At 38.5% G+C, this 12087-nt stretch overlaps 1 protein-coding gene across 1 annotated transcript in view; it reads left to right on the top strand.

Moving 5' to 3' along the window:
• Positions 1-12087, top strand: part of LOC134056148 (3'-5' RNA helicase YTHDC2-like) — a 29269-nt gene that overhangs the window by 16953 nt on the left and 229 nt on the right. Inside the window, exons 18-28 of the mRNA XM_062512729.1 lie at positions 556-661; positions 799-918; positions 1263-1535; positions 2100-2226; positions 2691-2896; positions 3587-3782; positions 5592-5701; positions 7136-7425; positions 7828-7993; positions 8926-9129; positions 10961-11143. Coding sequence (XP_062368713.1) covers positions 556-661; positions 799-918; positions 1263-1535; positions 2100-2226; positions 2691-2896; positions 3587-3782; positions 5592-5701; positions 7136-7425; positions 7828-7993; positions 8926-9129; positions 10961-11143 — 1981 coding nt within the window. The remainder of the gene's footprint in view (positions 1-555; positions 662-798; positions 919-1262; positions 1536-2099; positions 2227-2690; positions 2897-3586; positions 3783-5591; positions 5702-7135; positions 7426-7827; positions 7994-8925; positions 9130-10960; positions 11144-12087) is intronic.

Consider the following 12087-nt stretch of genomic DNA (forward strand, 5'->3'; position numbering starts at 1 on the left):
AGGCCATGATCATATTCTTCCTAACACTGTGGGTGAGGGCTCAGAGTTTTATTTAGCAACAAATGTCTGTTTAATCAACCAAATTGGCATTAAGATACAGGTATATGTGCATGAATGTGAAAATTTGCTGTCTCTGTCCATTCACTCACAAGTTATTTAATCTTTATTTTACCTTTTACTCCAAGGGTCACTTCTGTTTGGGGGATGTGAGGGGAAAAAATGAAGTTTGGAACTTAAATTCCTTACAGCAAGGGATGATTGAGATTTGGACTGGTCTTAGGTTAGCAAAAACAGCACTTCACTTAGATAAGCCTTGTTTTTCCTTCTCCACATTTCTCAGTCTTGAGTTAAAATTACAGTAAAAAATTGCCAGACTCTCAAAAATAATCCATGATTGGAAAACTCTCGCTTTGTGTGTGACTTACACTTAACAACTCTTTCTTCAGAACAGCTTCTGCTTTTCCATTCTAAGTTTCTGTGTCTGTTTGTTGGCTTTTAGTTTTGTTTTCAGAAAGAAATCCTGATTTTCATAACTTCCTGTATTTTATTTTCAAGGGCTGGGCGCTGTCAGCCTGGAGTCTGTTTTCGTCTCTTCAGCAGGCTCCGATTTCAGAATATGTTAGAATTTCAGTCTCCAGAGCTTCTAAGAATTCCACTTCAGGTGAATGTTCAGTTAGAAATAATAACTTTAAAAAATGTAATGTTATCAAACCATGCTATTAAATGCAACAAATTGTGGGTTTTTGGGGTTATTTCCAACTCCTGGTAATATTTTATGTTCCACCTTTTAACTTGCAGGAGATTTGTTTGTACACAAAACTTCTGGCTCCAACTAATTGTCCAGTTATAGACTTTCTTATGAGAGCTCCTGATCCTCCACCTGCTGTAACTGTGAGAAATGCTGTACATATGCTTAAGGTCAGAAATGGAATAGGTTTATATGGGTATTGTGATGTAGCAGCAGTCTATCTTACTGGCTTCAGTTTGTACTGGAGCTGTTTTCAATTACTTAAGGATGTTTTGATTTTTTGTTTATTGTCTGTTTTCATTTTGTGTGGGGGGATGTGTTCTTCCATATCAAGGGAAGAGAGTGCTTCAAAGTCTTGTCTCTGTTAATTTGACTTGTTTTTTAAGAGTTTGGGAACAAGTCTAATTAATGTCCAGTAGTCACATTCTTTTTGCTTTCACTGTAAATTTATTTTGTCCACTGTCCCCAACCCCCTCGCCTTTGTTTGTTTCTTTGTTTGTTTGTTTATAAACAGACCATAGATGCCATGGACCCTTGGGAAGATCTCACTGAGCTTGGTTATCATCTCACTGAATTACCTGTAGAGCCACACCTCGGTAAAATGGTGTTGTATGCTGTAGTTCTGAAGTGCCTGGATCCTGTTCTGACCATTGCCTGTGCTCTTGCCTGCCAAGACCCTTTTGTGCTGCCCATGCTGGCCTCCCAAAAGCGTGCAGCCATGCTGTGCAGGAAGCGTTTTGCTGCAGGGACGTTCAGTGACCACATGGCCCTGCTCAGGGCTTTCCAGGTAATATTTCATTTCAGAGAGAACTAATCACAGTAGATCACCCAATTGAGGCAAATAACGTACCAGTCTACTTGAATATAGAGTGGTGGACTGTGATTAAGTCCTTGGAGAAGAGTTCATTTTTGCCTAGTGGCTTTCCTGTTTATTGGACTCCTAAATTCGTGAAGGAACACTTTTTGTGGTATGTTTTGTTTGTATTTTCAAGCCTTACAAAATTATGAATGTTCCAACAAGCTGCTCTTTACATCCTACTACAATGAGACCTTCAAATAACCATCTTAATGTAATGATATTTATTAAATTAGATGAATTTATTAAATTATTATTCAATAATTAATATGATTAATTTATTAAATTAATCATTCTGACTTGACATAATGGCTATTGCAGTGAATGGGAAAAGAGAATCTAATTCTTGAACAGAAACAAATAATCTAGTTTGATGCATTTACTTTAGAGTGGATTTTGTGTAAATTTTATTGACATAAATGTAAATTGTCTTTAAAAATGCAGTTTTTAGTAGTAGTTTATAAAATTAATAGGCAAATGTAAAAACATTTTCAGGCTTGGCAGAAGGCACGCAGTGACGGCTGGGAGAGAACCTTCTGTGAAAAGAACTTCCTATCCCAAGCCACAATGGAAATCATCGTAGGAATGAGAACACAGTTGCTTGGCCAGCTTAGAGCCTCAGGTAAAGAACTTGGAAAAAATGTTGACCTTATTTTAAAGTCAAGCTAATAGGAATTGTAAAAAGCCATGTTCGCCGTTGTAATCTTCTTCACTTAATTTGAAACACGCCTTCATGTGTGCATTCAGGGTATGGTGTAGATGTGGAAGTGTGGCTGATCTAACTGAGAGCACCCTCATCTCTACATGCCACTGCATTTCACTGTTAATTTCTTTGGATCTTGATGTTTTAATAAATTATTCCCATAGGAAATACGTTTGTATTGTAGAAAAGAATTGTATTCTGTGTTAGTATGAAACCCCTTATCAGGAAGGATTTCAGTGTAATGGTTTCTTCTTGGTGCTGTTGAGGTTGGCAGTAGTGAAAAATGCAACAAGTAAGTTGTTCATTTTGCCTTTATTTTCAAACTCCTTTTGGGAAACAAATGCAAACTCACATGGGACTGTTTTGTCCTGTTCTTTTGTCAGGTTTTGTGAGAGCCAGAGGAGGAGCTGATATTAGAGATGTCAATACTAACTCTGAGAACTGGGCTGTAATTAAAGCTGCCTTAGTGGCTGGCATGTATCCCAATCTTGTTCATATAGACAGAGAAAGCCTGGTGTTGACTGAACCAAAGGAGAAGAAAGTGCGATTTCATCCTACCTCTGTTCTTGGTCAGTCTCAGTATAAAAAGGTAAAATCACTTTGAACTTACAGTTCACAAAAAAGAGCACTAAAATCTATCACAGCTTTTAAAAATGTCTTTTTCCTAGTTGTTAGTACTTTAAAAGCAGCATGGGCATTTAATACTTCAGCTTTAGAAAATACTCTTCTAATCAGCTGATAGAATTGGAGTTGATTCATTTTTCCATTGTTTCAATCAGTCCTTTCTCTAGATGGAGCAAGGCAAAATGGCAAAAAACCTGTCCCTAGTTACAAAATTGTTTGAAAGATATAATGATCCCTACTCTTAAAAGCAAGAAGTTCTGCTCTGAAACTTTTTTTAACATTTCTTTTTAAAGCAAAAGACTTTGTTTTGTCGTGGTAGTATAATTTGTGAATCTGGCTGAACTCTCTCACACTTCTTACTTTGCATGTATATTTTTATATGTATATAATTATACATGTAGTTATTTCTTAAAATACAGAATCACGCAATGGTTTGTGTTGGAATGGACCTTAAAGGTTATCTCATTCCAAGCCCCTGCCATGGGCAGGGACACCTTCCACTAGTCCAGGTTTCTCAGAGCTCCACCCAGCCTGGCCTCGGACACTACCAGGTTGAGGCATCCACAGTGTGGTGGATAAAATGAGAAATATGTTAAAATTTATGTTAATTACAGGTAGACAGTATAATAGCCTAGGCTTACCTGCTCTTGCACAGATTGCCCCAGCAAATGGACAAGCTGCAGCCATCCAGGCTCTCCCTACAGACTGGCTCATATATGATGAAATGACAAGAGGTCATAAGATAGCAAACATCAGGTGCTGCTCTGTTGTGACACCTGTCACCGTGGCCCTCTTCTGTGGACCAGCCAGACTGCCAAGTAACGCTTTGCAGGCATCTTCATCCTTTCGAGGTACACTGTATTTAGAATGTTTCCACTGGTATACTAGTGACATGGAAAGGTTATTTTTAAGTAATATTTAATACATATATTGGCTGATTCTGAAAACAACAGTGTTACAATTCCTGTAGCTGTGCAGGAATAGTCTGTAGGTTCCGTAATAAATCTCTTACTTTTGCGATTCCTTACAAATTTGTGTCCATAAATTACGCAGTTCTGGGGTCTCAGAAGTTACAGTGTAGTTTTTAAGGAAAGAACGCAGACATGATGGCTAATGATAATACTGGTACTGAGAACTGTAGTATGTATGTTTGTCCTAGTTTGAAAGACAGGTGTTTGCTGAGGAAAGCAGAAGCCTCCCTTTGAACTGAAAAATGTGATCCTTCCTTGCTACAGATTATTATGATTTTGAAATTAAGGGAGCTCTCAGGCAAAGATAGGGGGATAGGAATAACTGTTCTTTACTAGTATAACTAACAAGGCAAACAAGAACAACAGCAGCTATGAAATTAGCCACAAACACAACAGTAACTCAGTCCCAGTCCTTTCGGGCTGCAGGCACCTTTTCCCTGAGCTGCAGTTCCCGGTGCTGGGGGCAGGCAGGTCCCGCAGAGCTGCAGGAGGGCTGGGGGTGATGGCAGCGCTGTCCCAGGGGGAGAGAGAGATGGAGAGAGCCCTCCGCTCACGGTGTCGGTCCTGGTGCTCAGCAGAGTGCTGGATGGTGGCAGGTTACAGCGAGAAGGCAGCAGGGCAGGGTCCGACAGCAGTGAGGATGGCTCCTGGCACTGGGATGGCAGAATGGGTCCGAGGCGGCGATCGTCCTTCCAGTCTGAACTCCATGGGGGAAATGGGCCGGGCCAGAGCCTTCTGTCTTCTCTTCTGGCTGTTTGGATATCAAGGGGTTTCCCTCTTCCCTCCCCTCCCCCCTTTCCCCTGTCATTAGGGCCTGATCAACAGGTATCTTAGCATGACAATGGGGAAAATTCCACAGAGGGAAAAGGGAAATAACCAACCCCCAACAATATTCTTTTTCTATAGCCTGCTTTATTTGATACTTTGAATCAGATTATTCAAACCGAATAATTTAGAAATATGGCAAACAAGTCATGTTGCTTCTAGCTAATGCACACATTTTCAAGATATGTTCTGCTGATAGATTTTGTTAGTAAAAATTAGCGTAATTTTGTACTATTACCTGAAAGTAATAGAGAACATATAGAAATTTCCTTTCTTTTTTTTTTTTTAATTTAAATTGAGTCCTGTTGGCATGGAAGCAAAAATAAGTGCTGATAGTTCTCATAGTTTAAATCAAACTGAACGTCCACCTGAAGCTTTCCTGTCTTGCTTTTAAACAGTTAACCTTAGAATACTGATCATTCTGAATGAATTGCACCTTAGGAAAATAAGGATTCCTAATTAATGGCCATATGTATATATATATATTTTTTTTTCCTACTAGGTATTTAAATCTGCTGTTTTACTACGAAATAGAGCCATATGTGGTTTTGCAAACAGCTTCAGGCAAAAATTGGATAGTGCCTTGTGAATATTGGTGAAGGTACATGAGTTGAGTCAGATCACATCAGTACAGGTTTTTACTTAGTAGGAAAGGCCAGCAGATCTGGCTACTTGATTGCTGCTATCTGGAGCGAAGACTTTTCAGTGTATTTGCAGAAAAGGAGAGGTAGTTTTACAAATGCTTGTATTTTAAATTCAATTTTAGAAGGAAAAATACTGCTGTATTAAAATATTTAATAAAGTAGTGTTTGGTTTTTGTATGTAAGTATAGCAATGTTAATGCACCTTTTGTCATTAATTCAGGGGGAGGGGCATCTAATGATAGCAGTGGCAGTGAGATGGAGGACAAAACAGCTGCTAATCTGGCACTACTGAAGCTGGATGAATGGCTCCATCTCAAACTGGACCCTGAAGTAAGTTAGACTCCTGGGTTTGCTTCATACAGAAGAATTGATAAAAGATGTGTATAAGGTTTTTGTAAGATTTGAGTAGCCAAGAATGTCATGATCCATTTGAGCCTCTCAAAGTACACACTCTGTGATCTAACCTTTACTTCACAAGCTCATCAAGAATTAAAGGGCTTAAATTCCTTTTGGCCCAGTGAATTCATGTATTCAACATCCAAGCTGCAAGGTTTCATAACCCATCACCCATATCTTTCAACTCTTTCACCTATGAGCAAAAAGAAAAAAATAATTAGTCACCTAAGTCAACAGTGAAAGTTGTCATCTGTCTTCCTCCATCTTGGTGTGGTTCTGTTTATCACACAAGAGAGCCGGAAAGCCTTAGCAGTCCAGATACTGTTGTATCTGCTTCAAAAACTTCTGGGCAGTATGATGTTTTATATGTCTGATCTTGGGCGTTTTGTCCCTTTCCACAAGTCAGCAAATTCTGAAGAGACTGCCAGACAGAAAACAATGGGTGCAGGAGACAGCAACCTGCAGATGACAGTGGCTGTATAATGTCCTTCTGCTCCTTCTGGCCTCCTGTGCTGCCTGCATGGTGCTCCATCAGGCCATAGCATGATCTGGGATAGCCAAAATCCCAGCAGCTGAACAGCAGCTGAGAGAAGAATCACATTGGTATATTGTGTTTTTATTTCTCTGAGAGGGTAACCAAAATTGAATCAAAAAAAGGAGCACTTGAAGCTGGAGTTGCTGAAAAAAAGTTGCTGTCAGATTTTGGAAGGATAAATAAAAATCTCTTTGAAATAGAAGTCTTTAGGTCATTGAGGAGCTCTGACTGTTTACTAAACTACTCTGGAAGTAGTTTATGGGTCATGAAACACTTGACCTTACCAGCTGTAATAATAATACCGTCTCTCCTAGACATGTCCAAAAGAGTGATGTAAAAAAATTATTTTAATGGAAGCATTTCTGATAACATGGGGATTAAGACTATAGCCTTTTGAATTTAGTCATCACATTTGTGCAGAAGTCTGCGTACAAAAAAACGTCACTTAGAGCTCTTTTCCCTCAGGTATGACTGAAGAGTGCATGAGTATAGACTGATTTGAGAGGAAGGGCATACAGCATGAAAGGATTGGGTTTTCTAGAAAGATAAAAAGGAAAAAAAAAAATTGTGGATTTACAATACAATGTTAAGTTTAATACAGAGCTAAATTAAATGTTTCAAAAATTACCTTGCACCCAAGGAAAATAAAGTAAATTAACATCTTAGTTTAAATATTAATTATTCCCCCTCCCCAAGACCTTAGTCTTGCCTTTCATTTTGGAAAAAAATTATTATTAGAATGCCAGGTGCTGCCTGATTGGAAAGAGATAGGGTCCTCTCACCTGTCTGATGTAATTTTCATCAGTCTTTAACAGAATTGGAATGCGTTACAGGCTGCTGGTATGCTGTTGCAACTCAGGCAGAAGTGGCACAGTTTGTTCCTGCGTCGTATGCAAGCTCCTTCTAAACCATGGTCTCAGGGTGATGAAACAATTGTAAGAGCAATTACAGCTGTTCTGTGTGCTGAAGAACAGTATGCAGGTCTGCAGCAGCCTTCAGGAATTGGCCAGAGACCAAGACCTGCGACTTGCGAAGAACTTCCTTTGGCATCTACGTGGAAGTCATCCAACAGCAGAAAAAACTCCACAGAAACTGAATTGTCTGACTCTTCTAATGCTGAAAAGTAAGCTGTTGAGGTCTTCTGCTCCCTGTAGGTTGCAAATTATGTATACAAGCTACACTTAAATTTCTGCTAGTAATAAGGAGGTTGAAACAGTGGAAATACAGTTGAAAAGTGTTAATACTGTTGTATGCTGTATTGCAATCCCACTGAGAAGTATTTCGTAGATGAGTCTGCTATTTGAGAGGGCAGTCAGAAATATTGTCCATGAACTGTGATCTTTGAGAAGCATCAGAAGAGGCTTAACAGTAGCATTAAAAAACGATGCATGATCAGTATGGGTTTTTTAGTTAGGGTTTAATATATTTTGTACTTGCTGTAATACATGTGGACATGTAGTAGACTGACAGGTCGATGTAAATTGTTCAGTGACTGTTTGTAAAACTCAAGGTATGTCCTTTTTAGGGTTTCAGTGAAATCTACATCTCCCGCACTCCACCAGCCAAAGAAGTACAAAGAAAAAGACATTATGGTCTCCAAACAATCCTCAGATAACAGATCAGCTCAGTCCTCAGTGAAGCCTGTAGATAGCAGCCCCCGTGCTACTCCTCCTTCTCCGGTATCTGGAAAGGTAGAGATGTCAAACACCCTTCTCCTCAAAAGTAACAGAATTTCTTGCTGATACCATTCTGCAGCTATTAAGTATTTTACTGATAAATTAGGAACCTAACTTAACTTTCTGTTTGTAGCTGCTGCATAATACTTCCTTCTGGAACTTAAAATCTAGACTAAATATCCTTGTTACACTAGTTTAGTACAGTAAAAATAAAAGTTGTGGACTGCTGAGCTTTGAAAGCTATTCAAAGTAGAAAAAAATGAGATTTTTTAAAAACTTGTAATAAACGGTGAAGGTGTATTAATTTTTTTCAGCTAAATTAGTATACTGTACACACACATCTGAAATTTTTGGGTTCTGCCTTTCTCAGTTTCTTTAATAGCAGACATTGATACTGATTGTTTTTAAGTATTGTGTTATCTGCCTTACTATGACTGCTTGGGTTTTTTTGTGATGGCTATTTTAACACAGCACATATTTTTAATGAGATTATTGTCATAGTTGTCCCTATATACTTGAATAGTAACCTGCAGTAACACTAAAGAGATCACTTAGAGGAACCTTCATGGCCTCCTGGGAGAATTTAGAAATTCCTCTTTGAGTCTTTCAGCTTTTAAAATCAGACATTGTAAAAGGAAGAAAATGTTTGCTGAAGGTTGAAATGTGAGTAGTGTGCTGTAAGCTGCAGTCTAGGATGATTAATTTTGTTTCTGCCCCTCATGGATGAATTACTATTTTGAAAAGGGCTTTAAAAATGTAAAATAGAGGTGAAATACATTTTAAAGCCATTTCAGACTGGACCAGCTGATAGATACTATGTTTCTTTCAGAACCTGGAGGAGGAAGGGAGGAGCACTGTCGAGGGATTTCTATCTTCATGTGTATAAAACTTCAGAAATAAAGCCTGTTTTATTGTATTGTATTTATGAATTTAATTTATTTTTCCAGGGCTGCAAATCTCCTTCACCAAGACAAAACATGCCAGTTCGGTACTTTATAATGAAAAGTAGCAACTTGCAAAGCATTGATATTTCTCAGCAGAGGGGAATATGGTCCACCACACCAAGTAATGAACGGAAATTGAACGGAGCCTTTTGGGAGAGCAGTGTGGTTTACTTAATATTTGCTGTTCAAGGGTCTGCATGCTTTCAGGTGAGTCTTAATCTAAAACTATGTATTCACAGTGGTTGATGGTTTAGGAGGGTGTAACAAATGGCTGTGTAGTGTGGGCGGCTTTGCTTATTGCTTCTGATTTTCTGAGGAGCAGAACAAGGTGTAAATATCTGTGCTTGCTGAAGAAAGAGTATCTGAAATACACTTGTCCCTCAAAAGCTGAGACAGAATTGTCTCCAAACATCATGAGTCAGAAAAATGTTTGTACCCTACATTAATCCTCTAAAACAACAACAGCAAAAAATTGTAACAAAGTAGGGAATTGCTACTGCTTGCATGCCAGATTGTGTATTGTAAGTGAACAAGCAGTTACAGACAAGTAACAGCTTTCTAAAGCCAAGAAACTCATAAATTTCTTTATTAAAATTTTTATTAAAAACTGGGGGTTTTTTTCACTTCCAGTTAGGAAGCTGGTCATGATTCTTTCAGAGCTGTGTCTTGACTTTATATTCAGTGAGATATTTGTCAACAGTTTGTTGACAAACTGTTTGTTTGACAAACTGTCAACAGTTTGTTGACAAATATGACAAATCTGTGGTCAGTTTGAAGTTAAAAGCTTGACCTGGCAGTGCAAAGTTGCAGGTTAGCTGTGAGCTGGCTAATTTCAGTTGTTCCAAGTAAAGAAAGTTCAACTTACATTTTCCTATATAAGCAATTTATAAAAGTCAGCTGAACTTAAAATCTAATGAACCAGCCAAAACATAGCTGTCTTGGCAATACCTCTGAAGGACTGCAATGACATCTTACCTACGATGGTTTGGAAAATTCAAATGTAATACTGGAAAGTAATTTTCAGCAAGTCAGTTGATAATGAAAATGGCTGTTGCACTGGTGCTTTCGGACAAGGAAGCAGGGAAACGAAGACACGCTGAAGTCAGGAGTGGTTGACCTTGCACTGCCCTCCCAGTTTTGACAGTGCACTGCACCCTCATGGGAATGTGAGATTAACTTCTCTGTTAATCTTCTCTTGTCCCAACTGTCTCTTTCTATTCCACATTTATTTTTCCTTTGTTCCTTTTATTAATTGTCATTTAAGTCTGGCTTGAGCTACCTAAGACTGGTTGTCTTACAACAGCAGTGTGTGCCAGTAATCTACATGGTGAACTCCATCTCTTGGACTGCTAAGTCCTAAATGGCGTAAATACACCTGAACAGTTGATACGTTGTGTGTGGGGTTGGGTTTACTTTCAGTTTGTTTGGTGTGTGGGTAAATCAGGGTGTCCTTACGTAAGTTAGATGCCGTCTTGGGTTTGGGGTTTCATTCATTTTCTTGATGAATGCTTGTCATGTTGGACTATTGTCCAGCTTCACTAAAGAAGGAAATAAAAGGAACTTTGACTTCTTTCTTTGAAGAACAGCTACACTCTCCTAATTCTGCATTAAAGTTTGTTGACATAGAGGGAACATGAGAAGGAACAAGTGGATTTCTCTAAAAATAATCTACAAGTAACAAGGAATACGAATACCTAATAGACTATACTGAAGTAGAATGTTCTTGATTTCCTTCTGATTCAAGTGGTTATGCAGCAGTCTTTTAATCTGTTACAAAGTTAAAAAAACCCTTAGTGATAATTTTGTCATTGAGAGACATTCCTTATAGTCAAACTCTACAAGGCATATTTGAAGTGGAAACTTTCTAGATGTAAATATTTTGGAAGCTTGGAAGCTCCAGCTTTGTGGTGGAGAGTGTGTGAATCACTTTGAAAGTACTTTGAAAGTTTCAGAGGAAGTTTGGTTATTTATCTCATTCCACTGTAGAGAGATATAGTCTCATTATGTCTGTTCTTTCATATTTCAATTTTTGTCCCAGGGTTTTGCTAGAATGGCTTCAGCTATCGGGTTTGAGAAAAGTCAAGACTGGGGATCTGCTGGTTTTGGAGGTGTATTTAAGGTGGACTGGATCCGAAAAGAAGTCATTCCTTTTCAGTTTGCACACCATTTGCTCAATCCATGGAACGACAGTAAGAAAGTACAGATAAGTACAGATGGCCAGGTAATATTATTTTCTTCTCAAGTTGTCTTTACTTAGAAGAATTGTGTAATTCTTATTAGCTTGTTCAGCCTTGACATTTATCTCCACTTGTGTGTGTATCTGCTAATCTGAATTCACAGTTCGTCGGTGTATTGTGTGTTCAGCTAATGCAGGATTACTGTTGAAGTAACAGAGCTATTTGGATAAAATCAAAAGAGTTTCTTGCTTATGTGTTTAAAAAATTATTTAAAGGTGGATGCTTCCAAAAAGAAGTTGTTTGGTTTGTTTTTTAGTTTGTAATTTAGCTCTGGAGGTTTGTGCCCTATTTGGTTGAGATATGTTCTCTTAGATAGTCTAGCACACCCATATAACTGTTCATAATTGTAAGGTTTTTTTCTGTAAAGCCTGAAGAGAATCCTGAGGTTTGAGGTAGAGTAAAGCTTAGGACAGTTCTTGCATTTGTTAAAGCTCTAAAAGCTACTACAAAAGGCCAAAATTGCTGTGTGTCAGTTTCTGCTCTCCCCATCCCCTCCCATAACATCTCCGTGATGATTCAAGAGCTAAAATTCTTGTATCACCTTCTCTTCTTCCAAACCTCTCTCCAGTTGTAAGAAACTGGAGGAAAGGGAACTACAAGGGACAGATTGCCACTGTATTTCCTGTGACCTCTCTTTCTACATTCTCCACCACCCTTGATGAAATTCAACTTAAAAGATGTGGAAAATAATGACTTTTAGTTAGTAAGTGACTGATCTGTGGGAGGCGCAAAGTATCTGGTGCATCTGTTCTTGTGTATGGTGGTGGTGTGTTCACTGGGAATTATCTTTTTGAGAAATGACAACTCACTGTGAATGAAAACACCTCAAACAGCCTGTGGGCCAGGGTGACTTGTGAAAGCTTTTATCTCCTGCTGAGCGCTCGTAAGAAAACCTTGCTCTGCTGGGAGTTCTAATGTTTGTCCTGAT

The sequence above is a fragment of the Cinclus cinclus genome, chromosome Z, assembly GCF_963662255.1.
Source record: "Cinclus cinclus chromosome Z, bCinCin1.1, whole genome shotgun sequence".
Classification (NCBI taxonomy): Eukaryota; Metazoa; Chordata; class Aves; order Passeriformes; family Cinclidae; genus Cinclus; species Cinclus cinclus.